Source organism: Bombyx mandarina, chromosome 13 (assembly GCF_030267445.1).
Source record: "Bombyx mandarina strain Sakado chromosome 13, ASM3026744v2".
Lineage (NCBI taxonomy): Eukaryota > Metazoa > Arthropoda > Insecta > Lepidoptera > Bombycidae > Bombyx > Bombyx mandarina.
The window spans coordinates 8,493,216-8,519,102 of NC_143220.1; the positions used below are offsets into that span (position 1 = coordinate 8,493,216).

A 25,887-nucleotide genomic window follows, 5' to 3' on the forward strand; every position below is an offset into this window, starting at 1 on the left:
TATAAGTATAAAGTGATTAAATTAGAAATTTAAATTTCTGTTTGAAGAGGATTGATCCTTATTATAAATAGTAGATTTATAATTCTGCTTCTGCCTAATTGGCAAAGATTGTATAGACATTTTATCTTCATCATTGGATGATATCTCAGTCATCTCGATAGAATTTGAAACTTTAGATTTTTTTATTGGTTGATTTTGTGTTATAACATCCGTTAAATATTTGAATACAACATACAGAATTGGACGTTTTGTTTTTAAAATATCTGTAAATCTTATACATTAAAAATAGAAACAAACACACGATAAGGATATAAGTAAATGTAGAATAGTATGAGCCATATTTAATAAAATGAGATTGTTTCTCAATATTATTTAATTCATTTTCTAGATTGTCCATTTGGTGCGTAGCATATTTCAAGGAATCTAGATTTATTTTGCTAATAGAGATTGGCGACAAATGTGGTAAACTTTCATTAAGTATGTCTCTCTTACAACAATCATCGGATGTAATATCAAAGTTTATATTTAAAGGAGATTTAATAATAAAAGAGTAAGAATTTGTTGGTATAAGTTGAATGGTCTTAGAGTAACCGATACAATTGTTTGTTAACTTAAGAATTCCTGTTCCTTCGATAGAATAATCATGGATGACGTCATTACATTTGATAGTAAGTTTACTTTTATTTGATTGAACGTATATCCATTTGTTATTTAGTAGTTTTTGCCAAATATCAATTTGACCATATAAAATTTTAGAAATACATTCAGAGGGCAATGAAAGAATAACCTCTGTTAATAATTTAGATTCACAATTAGAATTACTTACACTAGAGTATATAGTTATTGATTCACATATAGAATAGTTATTGTTTATCATTTTACAATTATCAAAATTATCCAGCATAGCATAATGCAGTCTATCGTCACTTAAAGCGATGTACGAGTTAGACGGTTTAATTAAAGCGAAAGTGCGATGTGACTCATCGTGAGGTGTAGGTAAAGGTATGTTTTTATAAACAACGAACTTGTCTGGAGTTATTAAAGGAATTCGTAATACAAATATGACTTTATTATTATAGAAATAAGAACTAAGCTTAGAAACATCGATCAATGAATGAATATTTTGAATATTTAGGGTGACTGGAAAGTCTAGCCTTTTATTTATTTGATTACTATGCTTAAATAATTCATTATAAAGATCTAAGGGACTAATTACGCTAGGGTGTAGGATGTTAACCTTCGAAAATAATATAGAACTTAATGTAGTGTCTAGAAAATTTGAAATAGTTAGTAGAGAACTTTCGATAATATTAAGTAAATTATTTAACTTAGAATTATACAATAATAGATTATCAGTTTTTGTAATTTGAGAAAATATTTCGTTCATTTTATTTATTTGAGAATTCAATTTGATCTCGTTTTGATTAAGTTTGAAGATAGTCGTATTAAAATTATTTATAGTAGACTTTATTATATGAATGTTATCTCTCATTAAGTGAAATATCTCTGTCTCACTCTTTTTACATGATTCGATCGCAGCGTCGTATTTCCTCGCATCGTCTGCGTCTAATGTACCAAAGAAAAACTTTAAAATTTCGCCTCCAAATTCTAGAGAGCGTTTGACCTTGTGCATTGGTCGATAATCAATAATGTGCGATAAAGATTTTAATTTAATAAAATTAGATTGAATTAGGACCTCAGTGGGACTAGATATGTCATTACACAAACTTAAATCTTGTGACTGAATTTTATTACAAAGGTTAAGAGTATCTTGTAGTAGATTTTGTATTTTATTAAGATAAGGTTCTAGAGAGATGAGGTCAATGTGCGTGACGACTTTCCAATAGTCGTTATAAAAACTTATATGTGTCGTAGGTTCAAAATAAATTCCGGGACTATGCGCGATAGGGATAATATTCGATTCGGCGCGACTATGGCGTAAAGAGCCATGACAGCATAAGATTCTGAAAATAAACACATAGAATAAGTTTAGACGTAGAAGTTAGATTGTAGCAGGTTTAATTTCGTTGGTATGATATTTAATTTGTTTACGACCTACTTGTAGGGTCACGTTATGCTTATTGTGAACTTTAGTAATTTTGTAAGGACCTTTCCATATGGGCGATAGAGCTTTTCTCAATTTATGATGGTGTTTTAAATATACCATATCACCAGCTTTATACAAAATTTCGCGAGAATTGGTATCATAGTATTGTTTAGACCTTTCTTTACTGTTAATAATATTTTGTATCGTTTTTTCGCGACTAAAACGCATTCTATATTGTAATGCGCGAATATATTCATTATAGGTTGTGTTACTGGCGCTTTCATATAAAGAACTTGGAATGGACGGTTTGTAACCGAATAATAACTCGTGTGGAGTATAATTAGTAGTGCAATGGGGAGTAGTATTATAGGCTAATATTGCAGTAAATAAATAGCAATGCCAATCGTTTTGATTTTCATTAACGAAAGACTTTAAATATTCTTTTAAAGTAGCGTGTGAGCGTTCTAGAGCTCCGTTTGTTTGAGGATGATACGGAGTTGCAAATAAAGCTTTTACTTTTAAGATTTCAGTTAGTTGTTTAAATAATTCTGACGTAAAGCAAGTACCTAGGTCAGTTAAAATGGTTTTTGGAAAACCGAACAAAGACATGAAATGTACGATATTACGAGCTATCTCCTCACTAGTAGAAGTAACCATAGGGTAAGCACTCGTGAATTTGGTTAAATCATCTTGTAAAGTTAGAATGAACTTGAAATTTTGAAAACCTGAGTCGGGCAAAGGGCCTACGACATCTAAGGCTAACCGCTCAAACGGCTTAGTAGATGTAGACGTGATCTCCATCGGAGCTTTATTTGATTTACGTAGAGGTTTGTTAATTTGACAAAGTTTGCAGCTTTTTACATATTGTTCAATATCAGAACGCATACCTTTCCAATAGTACATAGCTTTAATGCGCTTATACATGCGTTGTGATCCTGGGTGACCAGCGATAGGTGAATCGTGGTTTTCCTTTAAAATTTTAGGAACTTCTATTGGAGTCGGATAAATTAATTTATTTTTATAAATATGTATTTTGATATTAGTATTATGGAAAACATAGGAAATTATATTATAGACTTTCGTGTAATTTAATTTAGAGAATGGGTCTGAAAAATCTGGTAATGCTAAATCTGTGATATTTTCACACTCTATTAACATATTTCTTAGTTTAATTAATAAATTATAAATATCTCTAAAATGAGTCTCTTCGTAATGATGAACTTTAGTGTATAAGAAGTAGAAAGTTTTATTTTTATTTTTAATACTTTTAATTGTAAGAACTTCGCGTTCGGAATTTAGTAACTCTTCAGTATTTTCGAGTTGGTTTAAGATATCCTCGCAGTGAGGTATAGAACAATCAAAATCTAATGAAACTGGGCAAGCGATTGTATTAAACTTAGATAAATGTACACTTTCAGAACATTCTTCGATAACTGTGTCTGATGTTGGAAGTTTGTTTATAAATTGTAGTTTAAAATATTTTTCATAACTAAGATTGTTCAAATTATTTATATTTATAGCGTTGATAGGGCAACGAGATAAAGCATCGGCGTTAGAGTTAAGACGACCTTGCTTGTAAACTATTTCATAGTCATACTCTTCGAGTTTCAGACGCCAGCGAATAAGCCTACTACCGGGGTCTTTTACATTAAATAACCACACAAGAGGTCTGTGATCTGTTATGATTTTAAATTTGTTGCCGTATAAGTATGGCCTAAAAGTTTTAACAGCAAATAAGATGGCTAAAAGCTCTTTCTCAGTGGTGGAATAGTTGCCTTCGGCTTTTTTTAAAGTGCGTGATGCATACGCTATCGGTTTATCCTTGCCTATTTGACCTTGGGATAAAATTGCGCCTATGGCGTAATTACTTGCATCTGTAGTAACATTAAAAGGTTCTGAAAAATTTGGATATTGAAGTAGAGGGGCAGTAACTAGTTTTTCTTTTAAGAATTCGAATGCGTGTTGCTGTTCCTTGTTCCAAAGGAAGTCAGCATCCTTCTTTAAGAGGGAAGTAAGTGGTTTAGTTAACTTAGAGAAGTTTTCGATAAAACGGCGATAATAACCTATGAGGCCTAAAAATGATTTTATCTCTTTAGGATTTTTCGGAATTGGGAATTGTGAAACGGCCTTGACTTTTTCGGGATTCGGAGAAACACCTTTGTCGGTGATAATATGGCCAAGATAAGTGACTTCGTGTCTTAAAAATTCACACTTGTCTGGTTGGAGTTTGAGGTTGAATTGTCGAAATTTATCGAATACCAATTTTAATTTGGTAATGTGCGAGTTAAGATTTTGGCTGTACACGATACAATCGTCCAAATAAATATAACAATGGAGACCTTGTAGACCTGATAGAACAGTGTTCATAAGACGTTGAAAAGTAGCAGGGGCATTTTTCAACCCAAAAGGCATTCTGGTGAATTCGTAATGTCCAGACATGCTCGAATTAGTGCTAATTGTAAAACCCGTTTTTGGGGCGTCCTGAGCGCTGGTTCGTAATTGGTGAAATCCGCTTGTAAGATCCAGCGTACTAAAATATTTCGAATGACCCAACTGGTCTAGAATGTCTGTAATAAGAGGTAGCGGATAAGTCTCTGAAACGGTAACGTCATTAAGGCGTCGGTAATCTATAACGATTCTCCATTTTCGTTTACCGGAAGCGTCCATTTTCTTTGGCACAACCCAAACCGGAGCGCTCCAGGGTGAAATAGAAGGTCGGATGATGTCTTGTTCTAACATCTTACGAATTTGAGAATCGACCTCCTCTTTGTGACATTCAGGAAAACGATATGACTTAACGTGGATAGGAGGTACGTTGCCTGTATTTATGGTGTGCTCAATAGCACTTGTGAAAGTTAAAGGTTCACCTTCGATGTGAAAAATATCTGTATATTGTGAACAACACTCTAAAATAACTTTACGCTCTTCATCATTTAAATGAGAACATCGGATAAGACTTAGAACTTTGTTAATACGATCAGATTTAGAAGTTACATTAGAGTTAATATTAAAACAAGATCCGTAATCAAAACATTCGCGTTCGAGAGGCGTTAACGTTACGTGATAATCTTTCACTTCGATATCGCTCTCTGTAGTATTTAAAATAGAAATATTTATTTTATTATTTTGTTTGATCGTAACTATGCAATTAGCGACATAAACACCTTCACATAAGGTATGATCTAGAACAAGAGCTTCGTTATTACGATAAAGCTCGGGCACGTGATTTGACACTGTGCATTCAATGACGGCTTCGGAACGAGCCGGAATGATATAAGTTGGTTGAGTATAAATGATAGGAATAGAATGATTCATTACAGATAGGGATTTAGAAAAATAATTGATGTTCGATTTAAAATAATTGCAAAAATCGCTACCAATAATTCCATCGTAATTATTTAAATTAATATCGTCATTTGTAAGGTGAAATTTGTATTTAAAAGTTTCGTTATATAAATTAAATTCCATTTCGAAAGTGCCTAATGTTTCAACAGGATTTTCTGAACTATTAATCCCTTTTAATTTCACGATTTCGTTCGAGAGATTCGGGACTTCTAATAAACTTGATCCTTTTATAATACTTATGGTGGATCCTGTGTCAATAAGGAAACATAGCTTTTCAGAGGCATGTTTAGAATTTAAGTAAATATGAGGTAAAGACACCTTTTTACTGTAATCGTTAATTTCGTACATAAGTTTAGATTTAGGATTTGTAACTAAGTTAGAATTAGGTAAATTATTTTTTGAATCCGGACTCTGAGTACGGCCCTGATTTTTGTTATCATTCGATTGTCTTGATTGAGTCATGAATTTAGAATTAATAAAATTAGAATTGTATTGATTGGTTTTTGAATTTGAGTAAAATTTTTTGTTTGTTAATTTATCATTTAGTTCTTTATCATTAGTAGAACTCGTCAATTCTTTTGACTGAGTCGTGAATTTAGTAGAACTCAACTCTTTTGGTCGAGGTATAAACTTGGTAGAACTCAGTTTATTTGGCTGAGTCGGGAAGTTAGGAGAACTCAATTCTTTTATTTGAGTCGTGAAGTTAGAAGAACTCAATTCTTTTGGTTGAGTCGTGAATTTAGAAGAACTCAATTCTTTTGGTTGAGTCGTGAATTTAGAAAATTTAGTATAAGTCGTGTCTTTATGATTTTGATTGGATTTCGAAGGACACGGCAACGAAATCCGATTTAGTTTAAATTTTCTTGTTCACACGGTTGCGCAGATGCAACACGAGACCTAATATACGAGTTATCGTTTTGCGCGGAATTTGCGTTTTCGCGGCGATTCTCGTTAAATTGACGCTTGCGACATTCCGTAAGCGTGTGACCGGTTCTTTTACAATAATTACACGTTTTAATATAAGAATTATTTGAAATAGGTTTTTTATTTTTATTAAAATTATTTTGATGATGAATTTGGAAAACGTTTTTAGAAAAAGGTTTTTTATTTTTAAAACATTCTGAGGAAGTATGGCCCGTTTTGTTACAGACTGAACATTGTTTTTGGGATTTTGTGTTAATTTTGTATAAATTGAATATTTTTTCCTCATCAATGGCATATTGTATGGCGTCACTGAGGGTTGTTGGATTTTTACAACGAACTATATTAGATAGTGATGGATTTAATCCAAATAAAAATGTATTAAGGGCAAGATCCTCCATGGCTGCGGTTCTGCCTAGAAGCTCCCTTTCGTCCTTACAACTATAATGAATGTTAGAATGAATACGCGTTAATATTTGTTCAATTCTTAAGGAAAATTTAGTAACATCCTCATTTAATAATTGTTTACAATGTTGCAAATCAGAAAGTAAATGAATGGAGTGTTTTTTCTCTCCAAAGGTTGACCTTAAAAAGTTTTTTAGTTCCGTCCACTTAGTAAACGTTTTTAGACTACATGCGACTTGGGCTTTTCCTTCTAATTGTGAGATAATAAATTTACATAAGACGGGTTGTTGATCCGAACTAGCTAAGGACATTGCATTGTCACAATTAGTCAAAAACGCGGGGAGTGATTCTCTGTCCCCATTATAAGTTTTGATGAATTTGGTTAAAAAGGATAAGGTAATTTTGTCCGTCATTTCGCCTTTCTTTGAAGATTCCGATTTGACTGACATTTAGGTTTGAATTATGATGTGCTGGATAAAATTGGAATACAAAAATAGCACTTGAAATACAGGTTAGAATTAAATATAAATTTAGAAAATTAAAATTAAGATTAAGGAACTTTGAAAATTTTCGGAGAATTTGAAGTGTAGAGCACTCACAGAAGCACGCCGTACCGCATTGCCTCGTCAGGACCAGGATGCTAGTAGTTATGTTCTGGATGCTGATTGATGGTGGGTGAGTTAGAATTGGAGAAGCAGCTGGACTGTCGTCTCTGTGTGTCACGTCGCGGCTGGAGCGGGCTCACGCTTAACAGCGGAGGCTTACCGTCGTCCTCTTGAGTTGTGTTTAGACGCAGGCTTGTCCTTAGGGCAAGGCTTACTGTCGGTCGTTCTTGAAGTTTGATGGCTCGGATTCGAGATACCAGAATCTTTGACGGTCTGTCTCAGATTTCTTCTCTGGTATCCCACTTCTGACACCAGTTTGTTACACGGCCCTTCTCAAACTTCTTTTTAAAAAAACATAAAAACTTTTCACGACTAAACTGTCTTTTATTCGACTTCACAATTTTACAACACTATTGTTGACTTCTCAAATTTATGTATGCTCGCGACGGCTTCCAGATTCTAACTGGTTTTCAATATGATTTGATTTTACATGAAAGCTAAAAATGATGACTCTAATGGAAAAACTCAATGAGCTAGTAAACGAGCTGATTAGGGTAAAGCTGCTTTGTAGAGTAGTGTGTAACAGTACCCAACTCTGATCCAATGTAAGTACTCCCCGAAGCAACTAAGTTCAATCAACATCTGTACCGATCCAAAGGTGAAATGTTCTCGGTCGTGATTGACTGAGTCCTTGTGGAGCGTCAGGAAAATCACAACAATCCGCACCCTAGTCAACCACCTGGATTATTTTTCCAGTTTAAAAAAATTGGAAACGGCATCATCAGAACGTGCTTTACATACATAGTTCTACTTTGATGGCGCTCTATATCTCCAGCCACTGCTCGACATAGGCTTCTCAATGTTCACCACAAGGCTGCATTCTTAAACAGTGTGTGGATGTTTATTTAACACATTTACTGGAGGTAGAACGTCTTGTGAGTTTTCACGGGTAGTGAGTTTTCACGGGTGCGTTATTTTAAAATTTTTAATCTATACTAGTATTATAAAGAGGAAAGATTTGTTTGTTTGTTTGTATTGAATAGGCTCCGAAACTACTGAACCGATTTGAAAAATTCTTTCAATGTTTCGAAGCTACACTATTCCCGAGTGACACAGCTTATAATCTTTTTTGAAAAAAATTAGGAATCCTTACTAAAACTCCAATAATGTAACCCAAGGTGTAAAAAAATTTCCTAAAATATTCTTTACATCGCGTGCCCTGTGAAAACTATTGATGATAGATCAATAATGTACTACGACTTTGTAGAACACATTATAGTTATGCCGCAATAACTGTTCTTTTATTAAAAAAAATAAAACAACGTCAAATATCGTTGAAATTTTTGTTAAAGACCCGAGCGGAGCCGGAGCGGGCCGCTTGTTTATATATAAAGAGAATTAGCAGTACTTTGATCGGCTTCGTAATTACGCAAGTAACGGATGAAACTGCATGGAAACGACTGGGAGTTTCGTATTCAAGTACGCGAGCACATTCTGAGCTTCCTACCGTTTGGTGTTTGGTTCCGGAGCGCGACACGCTACCCACGTGTTAGCTCTGAGCGCCAAGGGAATTGGACACGTCACAGACCCGAGTCGCCTTTATAAATGATTCCAGCCAGTTCTACTCGTCGAGATGTTGAAATAAAAGTACAGAGTTACACTCACACAGATAGTGTAATGCATTTATGTATTCACTCCTCTAATGTTATATAGCTCTAAAATACCAATCTATCAGTATACTTATTTTATTAGTTATGATGAGTTAACGGCCCACGATATTAAACGACTACTGTTAGTACTCACATTAAGATATTATATGGAAATCTAGTCATCTGTATTTGTATTTTTTACTGTCTACCGAAGGATAGTCGACCATGAGTACGGAGCTGCCTATTGCAATAAACAGTATAGTATAGTAATTGATATGCAATATTATATGAACCAAGTTCAATTTGCCCCATTCGGAGACTCGCCCCAGAGAGTTCTCCACTTCAGACACAAGTTTTGATCGTCTCTCTTGCACCGCGCTCCGCGAGAAACTCTGATGGCCGATATATCCCCCGTGCTATCATCCGCATAGCAATGCATGCCATCAATAGACAGCATTTCATTGATAGACAGGGTGAAAAGCGTGGAGGCGAGCACCGAACCTTCTAGAATGCCAACATTAACGATCATGGTGTCGAAGCAGCAACCATCAACGACTACTATGATACAATCGCAGAGTCCCTCGGGGTTTTTGCAAGCTGGTAACTTTGGAAGAAGTGCCCTATATCAGACCCGGTTGAAGGTCTTCGCGAACTCAAGGCTCATAGCGCGAGCCTCACCATTGCTCCACATGGGCTCAGCAAACCGAGCATTGGTTGCAGTAACTTGAAATTACCATATACCTATATATTGTTTGATCCATTAAATTCTCAAGGTATTGAGTTTTCGATGATTGATTTCCTTAAACAAAAACTTTGGAATGCGCAGGGAGCAAGAACGAATATCGTAAATGTATTAAAGCCTAATCAGCTCGAATCGTTCACTGCGAAATGTTTCTTTACCGAAATATATCTCGAAGCAACACGGGCGTATTGTAACTTCTTGTAACTTCGACTTGAAAGTTCGGAACAAGCTGAAACGATTAACAACTTGCCTACGAAGAAATACTGTAAGTGAGGCAGAAAATTCTAATATGTTTTGTAATGGCCTTGAAAGTTTTTTTTAGTAACAGCGTTTATAAGCAAAATACCTCATGGCCCTACTAGTGCTAGGCGATAAGTCGCGTAAATACGACAACGGTTCAAATACGTTGGAGTAATGATTCTCCCGCTCTTTGAAAAAGTAATTTGCTGTAAAATTGGACGTCTAAGAGAATAAATGTTTGAATTAACTATAACCTTGTACCTTGCAACAAGGACAGACATACTATTAGAATAAAGTAGTGGTACAAATACAAGGTACAAGTACTTATTTCAACTAGTTAAACATAAGCAGAGAAGATCGAGGGAAAGAGACAGACAAGGTGGTTTGATCAAATCCGCACCACACTAGAGATCCCATTCCACGAAGCCCGTCATGCGGCCAATGATCGGAGGCGCTGGAGGGCCATTACAAAGAATAAAATCCAGTTGAAACATAATGGTCACGACCCTCAGCAGTAAGGAAACCACGCGAGGAGGAGATATAATATAACAAATCAACAAGAAAAACTCGATGACTTAACTCTCCTTGAGAACTTTTTAGTTACTTTCCAATGTACTGTATTCACCAGCTCTCAAGCCAAGACACAAGATTATCCAGTGACAGAAATATACACGAGACGGTAGTAGAGCCGGGTGAACTTGCAATGGTCCTCACCATAAGGCACCCACTAAATAATTACCCAAATAAATACATATGGATTGCGCCAAAAGCGGTTCGTTTGTCCAAATAGAAAAAAGAAACAAAATTATTACTAGAATAAAGAATAAAATTAGTCCTCAGAACGATTCACTAACGGAGTCTATTGGACGATTATCTTCGTAGTATTTAAAAGAAGTGTTTTAATTTTAATTCGTCAAGAAATTTCTAGAACGACCCAGAAACTGTCCGGGAACACTATTTTGCGGAGCATTTTATAAAACAGCCACGAATTTAGACGCCCTCGTTCTGAACTACGGTGACCATAAACTGGTATTCAGTTTTAAAAATGAAACATGGCATATATTTTTTGTACCTTATTATGATTGTGAAAGTATAAGTATAATGTTTTTTTTAAAAGTATGTACACCATTTATCATTTATTTATTTATTCTAGGTTCCACTCTATTAAAAACTATATCTAATAAATGAATAAAAATAATAATTATTTAGGTAAAGCTACTTATAAATAAAAAATCTGCGTTAGCTCACCACCGGTTGGCAGAGTTAAATATAATAGATAAATATGCTACACTAATTTTACAAACAATTGTTGAGACTTTTCTTTGATAAATTCACAATAACATACACCAATAGAATAAAAACTACAGGGAATGAAGTCTCCCAAGTCACTTAATTAAAACTACGTAAAACGAGAAACAATTTCCGGTGAAATGCAATCTGAATCTGAATATATTTTAATTACTCTTGAACGGTAAAGGCAAGTACACGATATTCGTTTCCAATCCGGTGGTAGATTCTGCGAAGCACTGCTAGGGACAGTGTTAGCAACACTTCGGTTTGAGCCCCGTGAGCTCACCTACATGTGGCTATCCGGGAAAAAAAAACTTCTACGTAATTGATAGCTTTGACGACGATTCTGATTAAAATTTGTAAGGTTTGAAACAACGCCATCTGGTGACAAATATAAACAATAAAAAGAAAATAACAAAAGTGAGGTTAAACGAAGCGAATGGACCGTAATTCTATAGTTAGTACTTTAATTATTTAACTTTATGCAATAGAGTACAATGGCAGACGCATTATCTACCAGTCAACCAAGGATGGTGTAGACAGAGCTGTGGTAGAGGCATAAATAAATAATAGGTCATCATGGTGCCCCTACACGGCAGAGTATTCAAGTCACGTGCTCTTCCCGAATTGAGAGGTGTCCAAGATTGAATATAGATGCAGGACGCGGAGTGGAGCTGGCTTATCGAATCATCCCTGTACAGCTGTGTTGTACTGATTCAAGGGACAAAAGCTTGTCACTTGACTTAATGACCAAAGGGTAGTTTGAGAAAATAACAACATTCAGGAAAATCCTACTATAACTATTCTAAAATGCAGTGAACCTTATTTGACCTCTTTGAAGCTAGTCAGTTCATCTGTAGGCGTAGTTAGTTTTTTTATTGGTACTATTACGTATTATGAACCGACACAGGTAGGTACTACTATCCCCGCTATTCCTGCCGTGAAGCAAACGTTCCAGTTTCATGAGTGAGGAACCCGTTATAAAATACAATAAAGACTTTGATCTCATATCTCAGAATGAGAAGTGGCATTCGAATCGTATTTTTTGTAAGCTCAATAAATTTAGCAAGTATCAAAAATAAAACGAATAGAATCCTTGAAGCATTTTTTTTATATTGCTCACGGCCCACCTGATATTAAGTAGTTACCGGAGCTACCCATAGACATCTACAACGTAAATGCCGCCACCTACCTTAAGATCTCAAGGTCTCAGTGTTTACAGTACAACGGCTGCCCCACCCTTCAAACCGAAATGCATGACTGCTTCACAGCAGAAATAGGCAGGGTGGTTTTACCTAACCGTGCCAGCTCACAAGACGTCCTACCACCAGTAATTACGCAAATAATAATTTTCCGGGTTTGTACACGATGTTATTTTAAGAAATAACGGTTAAGACCGTGGAGGTCAATCCTGAACATTTGTTAAGTACGCATTTCATCAGAATAATTAGTACCCGCCTGCGGGATTCTAACACTGGTGCATCGCTACATACGAATGCACCAAACGCCTTATCCTTTAGGCCACGATGACTTCAAAAGACATAAAAACGAATTATTAAAAAACAAAGAACAATTGTGGTTCGGTGGAAATAATCAAGACCATGGTACCCAGTGCCACAGTGCACCATACAATCTAGGATATCGAACACATCATAGTTTCGCTTTAACTTATTGGAAACTTTTAGTGTTATTAATAACTATTTAAATAGTTTATTGAACTTAACACTTCTAATAAAAAGTTTTGGATCTGCTTTTTATTACAAGTTGTTCTGCTTTCATCTTGAATGTTTTCAACCACAGCAATGGAAGTAAATTCAAATTAAACAGAAATCAATCTTCTTTTTATAAATAACTAGCGACCCGCCCTCGCTTCGCTTCGGAAACATTAAAACACACATGAAACCAAAAAAAAAATTTTAAAAAAAATTAAAAAAAAGTAGCCTATGTTCATCAGGGACAATGTCGGCTTCTAATGGAAAAAGAATTTTTCAAATCGGTCCAGTAGTTTCGGAGCCTATTCGAAACAAACAAACAAACAAATCTATCCTCTTTATAATATTAGTATAGAATACAATTAGCTCTGAAGCCATTGTAATAAACGAGGAGAAAAACTTTTTACTCTCGAAATTGCTACATGTTTTCTCGTTTTCCGCTACTGATTTTTTTCCCGAGACAAAACCACTAAAAGTATCGATTGGGGTCAGTTTTTCCGGTCCTCGAACGATTCCCGATAATCACCGGAAACGATAATGAGTGCTTCCGGTGTTTTTTGCACCGTTACCACGGGGAAAACCGATATCCTGTTCCAGACAAAAAATAATGACTTTAGAATTAACGTTATGTTGTTTAGTGTTAGAATATAGACTCGTTATTTAATTATGTTATGAATCTAAAAACCATGGAAATGAATAGAATGGCTTATAACAAAAACAAAAAGAGTTGTATGTATATTTATAGTCATTCTACTATAGCTCCTACTACGGGTATAAGTGATTACTGTCTCTGAAAAATAATGTTACGCGCTGGGGTTCGGGAGATATAAAAATTGTACCGAAGTATACATTAAAACTGTATTCTACACTTAGAACACTTTAAAATCTTAAATCTTCCGATTCGCTTTAGGTGATCCGTTCGCTATTTTGCTTCGATTAGAACCGCGACTAGCCTGGCGACGCTGACATGGTCTGTCTGGACCTTCAGCTTAGGTAGAAAGAAAAAAAGTAGAACCGCTTACTACGTGCCATCTCTGCAGCGCTTTTATAGTCGAGACTGTTTTGTTTGTCGAGAGTTTTTTTACTGGTGGTAGGACCTCTTGTGAGTCTGCGCGGGTAGGTACCACCACCCTGCCTGTTTCTGCCATGAAGCAGTAATGCGTTTCAGTTTGAAGGGTAGGGCAGCCGTTGTAACTATACTTGAGACCTTAGAACTTATATCTCAAGGTGGGTGGCGCATTTACGTTGTAGATGTCTATGGGCTCCAGTAACCACTTAACACCAGGTGGGCTATGTGCTCGTCCACCAATCTAAGTAATAAAAAATAAATAAAAAAAAGATGACATCCTTAAATTTATCGAGAGCTTTCTGGGCAAGTCGAGTAGATTCGATGTGTGTTTCCGCTTTATCACAATAGATGGCGTTGTACTTCTTGAGCGTTCTAGACTCCACTGGTTCTTTTGATATTCGTTTCTGCTATTCGACGATAGATAGCGTTGCTCTTACCGACGTAATAATTATATTTATGTTCACAATAAATCACATTGTAAATGATTACATACTTTTCTCTTGTATACCTTAATCACCGTACGTCTTTAGCTATGAACTGTATGATAAAAAATATATTTTATTTGTTATTAAGCATACATCGTTTTGGTGTTTTACGACAATTTTTCATGTCTTGCAAAATTATCTTCATGTAATCCTATTAATTCTCTGTGGAATTTTCAGGCTTTGTACTGATATCACGTATCTACGGTATTAACGTGATGTAGACCCCCTTGGTTCGTCAGAAAAGTCGACCTGCACGACGACCTGGACCTAGAGTCCATCAGTAAGTATCTACAGTCGGCATCAATGTGCCATTTCGATAAAGCGGCACGACACGAGAACCCTCTCATCGTGGCCGCCGGAAACTACATAGCCGATCCCGCGGACAAATGGTAAACAGTCGACGTCGCCCAAAACACGTCATCTCGGATCCTCTCGATCCACTAACGGTGTTTTTAGGTACCCTAAACACCGGTCATCGTTCTCGTCGAGCCCGTGGCTTGCGATGAAGGGCTCGACGAGTAAATTAACCCACAGACACAGCCCACTGAGGTTCTCGCCGGATCTTCTCAGTGGGTTGCATTTCCGATCCGGTGGTAGATTCCGCGAAGCACGGCTCTTGCTAAGGTCAGTGTTAGCAGCACTTCCACTTTGAGCCCCGAGAGCTCACATACATGCTAGGGTAAAGGTGAAATAGCCTCTCAAGGTTATCAGCATAGATAGGGAAAAACAAACGAAGCACTTAGTTGTAAACGAAACGTGTGGTGGGGATGGTTGCAGTTCAGTTTTGCCTTCCCCCTTTCTTATCCCCTTCAAGTAGCTGACTAAATCTTTAATAAATAAATAAAATTTAACTACAATAACAGAACAATCGGACGACAAAACTGACCTAAAACAATTTATCAGTTTATTTAGCTTTAGTGCAATTAACCTAAATATAACAAGGTGACTCGATTGAGGCGTTTTACAGCGTGAGAGTTTTAACACTTGTGACAGTCTGTAATCATTCCGATTTGAGCAACCGACGCGCGTGGACGTGCTCATTGTTTTGTCGGAAGTGACTACCGGTGATAATAGATCATTGTTCGTGGCACATCTGTGGCCCAAGTGTTTCTCGGAATTTGTACCTGCGCCTAATTGCAAGGCATTGCCGCCCGGGAACTGTGCAGTGGTTCTATTCACTCTAATTCTATTCTATCTATTCTATTCACTAAAATTTCTAAAATTCCTAGAATCGCTTCGGCCAATTTAGTGTTACCGACGCAGGGGCCTCGCCGCAAGGCGAGCGCGTGTTTAAGTCCCGGGGCCGCCCCCCCCCCGGGCGAAAATCACGTAAAGATGGAGGAAAAACTTTTCATCGACTTCATTCGGGAAAAATATCCGTCAATCGCGCCCGAATTCGAAGCCTATAGGGCCTCATTTGGTAAATATTCTCCCCCCGCATCTCTCGCCGCCGTCGCCAAACATGCCTCGCAGGCATGCCTCGCGTGCCCCGCCGCCGGTCCGTGTTCAAGCGCACGTACGCACGCCGCCGCCGTAGCGTCTAACGCCCCCGCCCCCGCTACCCCCGCGCCCGCGTCAATCACGTCAGTTTCGTCCGTCGCGACCTCAATAGCGTCTAGTTCAGGCTCCGATACCGAATCGGAGATGGACTTCGAGTCCGCGACTAGCCCTCAACCCGGAACCTCGGATGGGTTCCAAACTGTAACGCGCGGTAAAAAGCGTACTCGCGTCGTGGAGTCCCGGAGCTCCATGACGAAGCAAACCAAGTCCGCGACCGCCTCCCGACCGCAGGTAGTCGTAACACCGGAGTCGGACTCCGCCCGCCGCGTAATCCCACCGCCGCGCCCAAAAACCGCGCCCGCGCCTAAAACAGTTGTCCCGCCCCCGCTGATACTCCAGGAGAAGTCAGCGTGGAATCGCGTATCCCAGGCCCTTCAGGCCAACAAAATTAATTATACCCATGCGCGTAACGTCGCGCATGGGATTCAGATTAAGGTCGCAACGCCGGGCGACCATAGGGCCCTCTCTGCTTACCTCCGAAAGGAGAACATAGGTTATCACACCTATGCTCTTCAGGAGGACCGCGAACTCCGCGTAGTGATACGTGGAGTCCCCAAGGAACTCGACATAGACTACGTAAAGGAGGATCTGATCGGTCAGTCCCTCCCAATAATTAGTGTGCACCGGATGCACAGCGGACGCGGCAGACAGCCGTACAATATGATTCTCGTCGCGCTAGAATCAACCCCGGAGGCAAAGAAAAGAATCTCATGTCTCAAAACGATATGCGGCCTCTCCGGGGTCACCATCGAAGCCCCCCATAAACGTGGTACTCCCGGGCAGTGCCACAGGTGCCAGCTCTATGGCCACTCAGCGCGTAATTGCCACGCGCGCCCCCGCTGCGTGAAATGCCTCGGCGATCACGCAACCACAGAATGTTCGCGTGTTAGGGAAACCGCGACGGAACCCCCAAGCTGTGTCCTATGCCTTAAGCAAGGGCACCCGGCAAACTACCGCGGATGTCCTAGGGCTCCGCGTAAACGCCCGAACCACCCAGCCCCCCGAACCGTCGACCCAAAGACTTCGGCGCCTTCAGTGCCGAAACCAGCCTTCGTACCGGCTGCGGTTCCCACCGTCTCGGCGTGGAAAAAACCGCTGCCGTATACGAAGGAGGGAACACAAAACGTACCCCAGCTCCCGCCTGCGACACGTCACGCGCCTCAGCCCCTGCTCGCACCTCGCCCCGCGCCCGCGTACCGCCCCCCGCAACCCTCAGTCGTCAACGACTTCGCGCTCGTGCGCGACTTCGTCACCGCGGTAAACTTTGACCGTCTGCGATCGTTCGCAGATGCTATCCGTAGGTCGGTAACCCCCGAACAGCGGCTCGCGGCCGCTTTCGATCACATGGACGTCTACGAGTCCGTGTCTCGCACGTTATAAAAATTCTTTACCGGTAATCAATGGCGCAAAAAGGTAGAGAAAAACCGTATTCCCTTACGTTAGCATTCTACAATGCTAACGGACTCGCGCGGCAACGCGATCAAATTTTCGAATTCCTCCGCGACAACCTAATAGATATTCTGTTAGTGCAGGAGACCTGCCTGAAGCCCTCGCGTCGTGACCCGAAAGTCGCGAATTACGTCATGGTTAGGAATGACAAACTCACCGCCTCCAAAGGCGGGACTGCCATTTACTATAGGCGGGCCCTGCACGTTGTCCCTCTCGATACTCCCTCGCTCTCACATATCGAGGCGTCAGTGTGCCGTATCTCGCTGACGGGACACCAGCCGATCGTCATCGCATCCGTTTATCTCCCCCCGGACAAGCCCCTCCTGAGCAGTGACATCGAGTCACTGTTCGGCATGGGAGACTCTGTCATCCTGGCAGGCGATTTAAATTGCCACCACACTAGGTGGAACTGCCATCGTACTAACGTCAACGGTAGGCGTCTCGACGCGTTTATAGACGACCTCACCTTCGAAGTAGTCGGCCCCCCAACTCGAACATGTTATCCGTATAACATCGCGCTCCGTCCGAGCACTATAGACCTGGCATTGCTTAGGAACGTAACTCTGCGCTTGCATTCCATCGAAGCACTGTCAGAGCTCGACTCAGACCACCGACCTGTCGTTATGCAGCTCGGTCGCCCTCACAACCCAGTTACTGTTACGAGGACCATGGTGGATTGGAATAAGCTGGGCACGTGCTTAGCCGAAGCCGCTCCGCCAATCCTCCCTTACGGCCCGGATTCGAATCTATCCCCCGAGGACACCGTCGAATCCATAAACATCATTACCGATCACATCTCTTCCGCGATCATTAGATCTTCTAAAGAAGTCGATGTGGAGGATAGCTTCCACCGCATTAGACTTTCCCCCGAACTTAGGAATCTCTTAAGAGTTAGGAACGCGGCAATCCGGGCCTACGATCGTCTTCCCACGCATTCAAACCGGATTCGGATGCGTCGTCTACAACGCGAAGTCCACTCCCGCCTAAGCGACGCCCGTAACGAAAATTGGCATAGTTATTTAGAACAACTCGCGCCCTCCCACCAAGCATACTGGCGACTAGCTAGGACTCTCAAATCCGAAACTACCGCTACTATGCCTCCCCTCGTACGCCCTTCAGGCCAACCACCGGCTTTCGATGACGATGACAAGGCTGAGCTGCTGGCCGATGCACTGCAAGAGCAGTGCACCACCAGCACTCAATACGCGGACCCCGAACACACCGAGTTAGTCGACAGGGAGGTCGAGCGCAGAGCTTCCCTACCGCCCTCGGACGCGTTACCCCCCATTACCACTGACGAAGTTAGAGAAGCGATCCACAACCTCCAACCTAAGAAGGCACCCGGCTCCGACGGCATCCGTAACCGCGCGCTTAAACTCTTACCAGTCCAACTGATAGCAATGTTGGCTGCCATTTTAAATGCCGCTATGACGCACTGCATCTTTCCCGCGGTGTGGAAAGAAGCGGACGTTATCGGTATACATAAGCCGGGCAAACCGAAAAACGAAACCGCTAGTTACCGTCCGATTAGTCTCCTCCCGACGATAGGCAAAATTTACGAACGGCTCCTTCGGAAACGCCTCTGGGACTTCGTTACCGCGAATAAAATTCTAATAGACGAGCAGTTTGGATTCCGCGCTAAGCACTCGTGCCTACAACAAGTGCACCGCCTCACGGAGCACATCTTAATAGGGCTAAATAGGCGTAAACAAATCCCGACCGGCGCCCTCTTCTTCGATATCGCGAAGGCGTTCGACAAAGTCTGGCACAACGGTTTGATCTACAAACTGTACAACATGGGAGTGCCAGACAGACTCGTGCTCATCATACGAGACTTCTTGTCGAACCGTTTGTTTCGATATCGAATAGAGGGAACTCGCTCTCGCCCCCGTCATCTGACTGCCGGAGTCCCGCAAGGCTCCGCGCTCTCCCCGTTATTATTTAGTTTGTATATCAATGATATACCCCGGTCTCCGGAGACCCATCTAGCGCTCTTCGCCGATGACACGGCTATCTACTACTCATGTAGGAAGATGTCGTTGCTACATCGGCAACTCCAGATCGCAGTAGCCACCATGGGACAGTGGTTCCGGAAGTGGCGCATCGACATCAACCCCACGAAAAGCACAGCGGTGCTCTTCAAAAGGGGTCGCCCTCCGAATACCACTTCGAGCATCCCACTCCCTAATAGGCGCGCAAACACCTCCGCCGTTAGCCCCGTTACTCTCTTTGGCCAGCCCATACCGTGGGCCTCGCAGGTCAAATACCTAGGCGTCACCCTCGACAGAGGGATGACATTCCGTCCCCATATTAAAACGGTACGCGACCGTGCCGCCTTCATATTAGGACGTCTCTACCCTATGCTTTGCAAGCGAAGCAAACTGTCCCTCCGTAATAAGGTAACTCTCTACAAAACTTGCATACGCCCCGTTATGACGTATGCAAGCGTAGTGTTCGCTCACGCAGCCCGCACCAACTTGAAGCCCCTTCAGGTTATTCAATCCCGATTCTGCAGGATAGCCGTCGGAGCACCATGGTTCCTGAGGAACGTGGATCTCCACGATGACCTGGAGCTCGACTCTGTCAGTAAGTATCTACAGTCGGCATCATTGCGCCATTTCGAGAAGGCGGCACGACATGAGAACCCTCTTGTCGTGGCCGCTGGAAACTATATACCCGATCCTGTAGATCGAATGGTAAACAGTCGACGTCGCCCAAAGCACGTCATTACGGATCCTCCCGATCCATTAACGGTGCTTTTAGGCACCACAAGCACCGGTCACCGTCCTCGTCGAACCCGTCGCTTGCGACGAAGGGCTCGACGAGCGAATTAACCCCTAGACACAGCCCACTGAGTTTCTCGCCGGATCTTCTCAGTGGGTCGCGTTTCCGATCCGGTGGTAGATTCTGCGAAGCACTGCTCTTGCTAGGGTCAGTGTTAGCAACTCTCCGGTTTGAGCCCCGTGAGCTCACCTACACACGTTAGGGTGAAGCTGAAATAGCCTCTCAAGGCTATCAGCATAGGTAGGAAAAAAAAAAAAAAAAAAAAAAAAAAAAACAGTCTGTAAGTCTTGTCAATAAGTGAAACGGTAAACAATGCGTCAGTCGATGCTTTCTTTGTTTTATTCCGTAAAGAGCGTCCCCCTGGGGATTCGAAGTTACTGGAAACTCGCAGATATGACAACGTGAACACCACCTTGAGACCTGAGTTCAAAGTCTCAATTGTATTGTACATTCGCTGCCACCGCTCTACAAATCGGAATGAACGAGTGCTTCGTGGCAGAAATAGGCAGGACGATATTATAGCCCGGGAATAGGCCCTACTTTTAGTAAATCTGCTTTTTTTGTAGAAAACGCAGTAGGTACTTGCAAAATGGCGGTTTCGACAAAAACGCGGCAAACATGTTCTTAAGTATCTTAACAACGTATCCATGTTGGAGTATTTCCATTTTCGGGTAGCGACATGATAAACGGGTGGTCTTCGTATGTAAATGAAACTAGTAATATTAACTCAGAGCGTATATTACGCAGGAGCGTTCTATCTAATAAGGCGACTCGCTCGCTTCTGAGCTAAGGATTGTACAGCAGCTCTTTTTATAGTCAGCCAGTGTGCCGGCAACTCGCGCCATCAAAGGGTGCCGCTGCGGTATGTGATCCAAGCCGCCCGCCGCGAACGTTGAAGTGTGCCGGCGACCCGCACCATCAAAGGGTGCCGCTGCGGTGTGTGTTCCAAGCCGACCGCCACGAACGTTGCAAGTGTACCGGTGACCGGAGCCGTCAAAGGGTGCCGACGCCCTCTGTGATCCAAGCCGCCTGCCGTCGACCGTTGCAAGTGTGCCGGCGGCGCAATCCCGATTCTGCAGGATAGCCGTCGGAGCACCATGGTTCCTGAGGAACGTGGATCTCCACGATGACCTGGAGCTTGACTCTGTCAGTAAGTATCTACAGTCGGCATCGCTGCGCCATTTTGAGAAGGCGGCACGACATGAGAACCCTCTCATCGTAGCCGCTGGAAATTACATACCCGACCCAGTAGACCGAATGGTAAACCGTCGACGTCGCCCAAAGCACGTCATTACGGATCCTCCTGATCCATTAACGGTGCTCTTAGGCACCACAAGCACCGGTCACCGTCCTTGTCGAACCCGTCGCTTGCGACGAAGGGCTCGACGAGCGAACTAACCCATAGACACAGCCCACTGAGTTTCTCGCCGGATCTTCTCAGTGGGTCGCGTTTCCGATCCGGTGGTAGATTCTGCGAAGCACTGCTCTTGCTAGGGTCAGTGTTAGCAACTCTCCGGTTGAGCCCCGCGAGCTCACCTACAAACGTTAGGGTGAAGCTGAAATAGCCTCTCAAGGCTATCAGCATAGGTAGGAAAAAAAAAAAAAAAAAAAAAAAAAAAAAGTGCCGGCGGCGCTCGCTGACAAAGGGTGCGGATGCGCTTTGTAATCTAAGCCGCGCGCCGACACGGCCATTCTGCAATTGACGCGTCTCTGCGGCATTAGTCCTGTAATGATAAATTACTTGAATCTTGGTAGTGGTACTTAAGTTTGGTATCGACACCATACATTGTAACAACTAAGCCTGCACGCTAGTGTTCAAAGTATGGCCTCAACACCATTGATAATTTTGCAACAACCAAGCCTCCACGCTGGTGTTCAAAGTTAGGCCTACACGCCATTACTCATATTGCAACAACCAAGCCTCCACGCTGGTGTTCAAAGTTAGGCCTACACGCCATTACTCATATTGCAACAACCAAGCCTCCACGCTGGTGTTCAAAGTTAGGCCTACACGCCATTACTCATATTGCAACAACCAAGCCTCCACGCTGGTGTTCAAAGTCTGGCCTACACGGCATCAACAACCAAGCCCAAGTGCTGGTGTTCAGACTTAGGCCTACACGCCATTACTTATATTGCAACAACCAAGCCTCCACGCTGGTGTTCAAACTTAGGCCTACACGCCATTACTCATATTGCAACATCCAGGCCTACACGCTGATGTTTAAAGTCTGGCCTATACGGCATCAACAACCAAGCCCAAGCGCTGGTGTTCAGTCTTAGGCCTACACGCCATTACTAATATTGCAACAACCAAGCCTACGCGCTGGTGTTCAAAGTCTGGGTTACATGTCATCAATAATATTGGAACAACCAAGCCTCTTCGCTGGCGTTCAAAGTTAGGCACACAAAGAGAAGCCTCATTCCAAAAATTGTATCTCATTGATCTCTTCTAATGGAAATTCATACGCCGACACGGCAATCTCATTCTGTTTTCCATAGTTTGGAGCTGCTTGTAATTTTCATGGGCTACTTTTGGGTCCACGTTCTGTGATTTTCTTGACCTCGTATCGGTCATTAGGAAGGACCTTCTTTATCTCGTAACCCCCGAACTTTTTGACTTACTTTGGTTCCCAACCGGAAGGGTTAAATCGTATTGACCCTAGTCAATTCCTTTTATTTTTGCTTTAGTGTTATCAAATTTAGCTTTAGTTTTCTCTGCCCGTTCGGTCATCCTTTCAGACACTATTTTACAGAAAATTTAGGATTAGCTCTCATTTTCTTCATCAATAATTGAAATTAGCTCCATTCCATAGGTGCTTTCCCAGTTGCTTTGGATAGGTACTGTACAGTTAATAGCAAGTTGTGTTCCCAGTGATCCTGCTGAATATTACTAATGACAGTGAGTCCATCTTTAACGATGCGGAAAATTCTTTTGGCCTGGTCGTTTGATCTATTCGTGTATGCTACGATGTGGTGCAGTTCAATGCCGTACTGTTTACAGTATTGTTTATATTAGGACACGAATGCACCATCACCATCAACGATTATCCTCTTGAGAGTTCCAAAAAGAAATACAAGTGTTGCAAGGCCGATTCTTGACTTTTCTTAGTAGCATGCTTTAATAAAACAATTTGGAAAAGGCATCAACCGTACAAAGACGTATTCTTTTTCAGGTCCACTCAATTTCCCAGAGATATCTACGTGAATTATCTGTGCTGTGCCTGAAGTACTTTTCATAGTTTTACAAACCACGCAATTGTCTATGAAGCTGCGAACTTTTGAACTCAATTTGTCAGACCAAAAGTGTTCTTTGAGTTTTTCGAGTGCTTTCTCCCAGCCAAAGTGTTTTAAAACTTTGTGGTAATTATTTATGATACTCCATTGGTAGCATTGTGGTACCGCTTTTAGAGTCTTGGTTCTTCCATTCTCCAGCTTAACTTTTTGGCACAAAACTTCGTCTCTGATTAAGTATTCAGTGTTTTTATTGCCATTGTTCTTGATATCATTGATTAGGCTACTTAAAAAGGATCTCTGTACTGTTTCATTACTAACCAGTCTTTATCCAAAGTCAAGTTAAAGGTTTTCTGGGTAATATGGTTCTTACTAAAACAATTGACGTGTTTTAGTCTTTCTCTTTTACGATACTCGACATCAAAGTTAACATTTTGCAGAAAAGGCCACCACCGATGCACACGTGGCAGTAGTTCTTGCATATATCGAAAGGTTTTCAAAGCATTGCAGTCTGTGACAACAGTGAGCTTTCTGTCGTATAAAAAGTTACATAAAGGTTTTATGGATCTTACAATAGCCACAATCTCCAATTCATATGAGTGATAGTTGGATCAGCATCACTTGCATCTGTATGAAGTTCAATTGGTACGCCCTCTTTGAACATGGTATGAAGCAGCGCGCAGGTACGGTAATCGATTATGTTTAATCTTGTTGCTTCGTGAGAGGCAGTCCATATCCATTTCGTTCCTGATTTTTTTCAATTCCCGTAGTGGTGCCATTCGGCCCAAAGTACTTAGTACAATCTTTGTAAAGTTTCTTCTACCAATCTTTCAAGCATAAGGAGGCTATCCAAGTAAATCAGAGTCGCTTCTTCTATCAGTACTTTTAGTGAATTTCTGGTATACGAACGGGGCATTATGTAGAAGTAGAGTATTTTTATTTCTACTAGTTCATTTTGTAGGGCCGCTGTTCCACAACATTATTTAAATGAAATATTCAGTTCCCCAGAGGTCACTTTGTTTGTCGAAAGCCTTTCTCTGATGATTTCACTGAACTGAAAACAATAATTTGTAAGTGATTAGTGGTGTAGCTCAACACAAAATTCAAGACAAATGAAAATATCAATAATGTGCACTCAGATTAATTAATTGTGCGTGAGAGTAAGTCGGGACTGGACAGATTCCTTTCAAACACTTCTATGTATTCTTTCTTTGTCCCGAAAGCCACAATACAGATTTCTATGGCAGAAAAATCTGCCTCGCTCTTCCAATTTGTTTTGTTCAGTCTTTATCATGAAGGCATTAATATGTGCCTTAGTCTCAGTACTCCGTCATAGATTCACTCTTTTACTGTGTTGTTCGTCAGCAATTCTTTTAAAACATCTTTCTGTAGTGTGTCGAGTCCCTTTACAGTAGGAACACTCCTTAATGGATGGTACAGGCGAATCTCTTGATGAGAAAGAAGCTCCTGATCCTGATGCTGAAAATGTTCCGCGTCGAATTGCATTTTCCGGGCAATATCCAGCAAAATGACCTGTTTTTCCACAAACATGACAAGTCAAGTTGGATCTATCACGATTAAAGTTCAAACGAGGTTGCTTACTGAACTCAGTTGGTTTAGTTGGTATATTCTTTCGTTTGCGAAACGTTTTGGCTATAGCAATTAACTCCGGAACAGTATTTGACTTGCTATTGAGCAGTTCTGTCCGAATCCGTTCATCTCCAATGCTCCCAATGACAAATTCTACTGCATCCTGTTCCGTTGGATGAGGTTTTACTATCCTTTTGAACATACGCCACACGTTTGAAATAAAATCTTGAATGTTTTCTGCCTCGTCAATGGTGTAATTTCTATAACTCAGAATATCTGCAAAGTACCTGGATTCGGGTTCGAAAGTTTGCAACATGTCATCCCGCATTTCCGTCCAGGTTGTTGTCCTTAGGAGGCTACTATCTGCCCATGTCTTTGCACGACCTTTTAATACACTTGCTGCTTTTAATCGTACCTCATGATCTCGAAGTCCATATTCTGCTTGAGTACGTGTAATAAGATCTACCCAATCGTGTACATCGGTGCTAGAATCGGGGTCATATGTAGGAAAATAAACGTCGGCAATGCGCACTCGCGTATTTTCTTCTGATTTCATGGTGCCGATCATTTCAGTCAAGGTTACGCGATGATCGTAAGACAGTTGAGTCATCATATCGTTCATCGTGGTTTTAAATGCGTCTGCCATAGCTTGAATTACGTCATTAGGCCGTTGTTCGTCACGTGGTGATCCCACTTCTGATGTTGGAGTATTTCCATTTTCGGGTAGCGACATGATAAACGGGTGGTCTTCGTATGTAAA

General features: G+C 41.2%; 2 protein-coding genes across 2 annotated transcripts; both read right to left on the minus strand.

Annotated features, from left to right (window-relative positions):
- Nucleotides 1–377: 377 nt before the first annotated feature.
- Nucleotides 378–2,002, minus strand: LOC149501626 (uncharacterized; the record flags this gene model as incomplete). Its single annotated transcript, XM_089732535.1, has 2 exons — nucleotides 378–437; nucleotides 827–2,002. Coding segments are annotated over 2 exons (1,236 nt in total), but the record flags the coding sequence as incomplete, so codon positions are not given.
- Nucleotides 2,003–23,386: 21,384 nt separating this feature from the next.
- Nucleotides 23,387–25,887, minus strand: LOC149501627 (uncharacterized). The gene is made up of 2 exons (XM_089732431.1): nucleotides 24,673–25,887; nucleotides 23,387–24,591 (listed from the first exon to the last, which is right to left on the minus strand). The coding sequence occupies exon 1, from the start codon at nucleotides 25,858–25,860 to the stop codon at nucleotides 24,868–24,870; it is 993 nt and encodes a 330-aa protein (XP_089588557.1). The 5' UTR covers nucleotides 25,861–25,887; the 3' UTR covers nucleotides 23,387–24,591; nucleotides 24,673–24,867.

Bases quoted from the DNA above. Each gene is read 5' to 3' on its own strand.
- LOC149501627 (XM_089732431.1), bottom strand. From the start codon at position 25,860: ATGTCGCTACCCGAAAATGGAAATACTCCAACATCAGAAGTGGGATCA.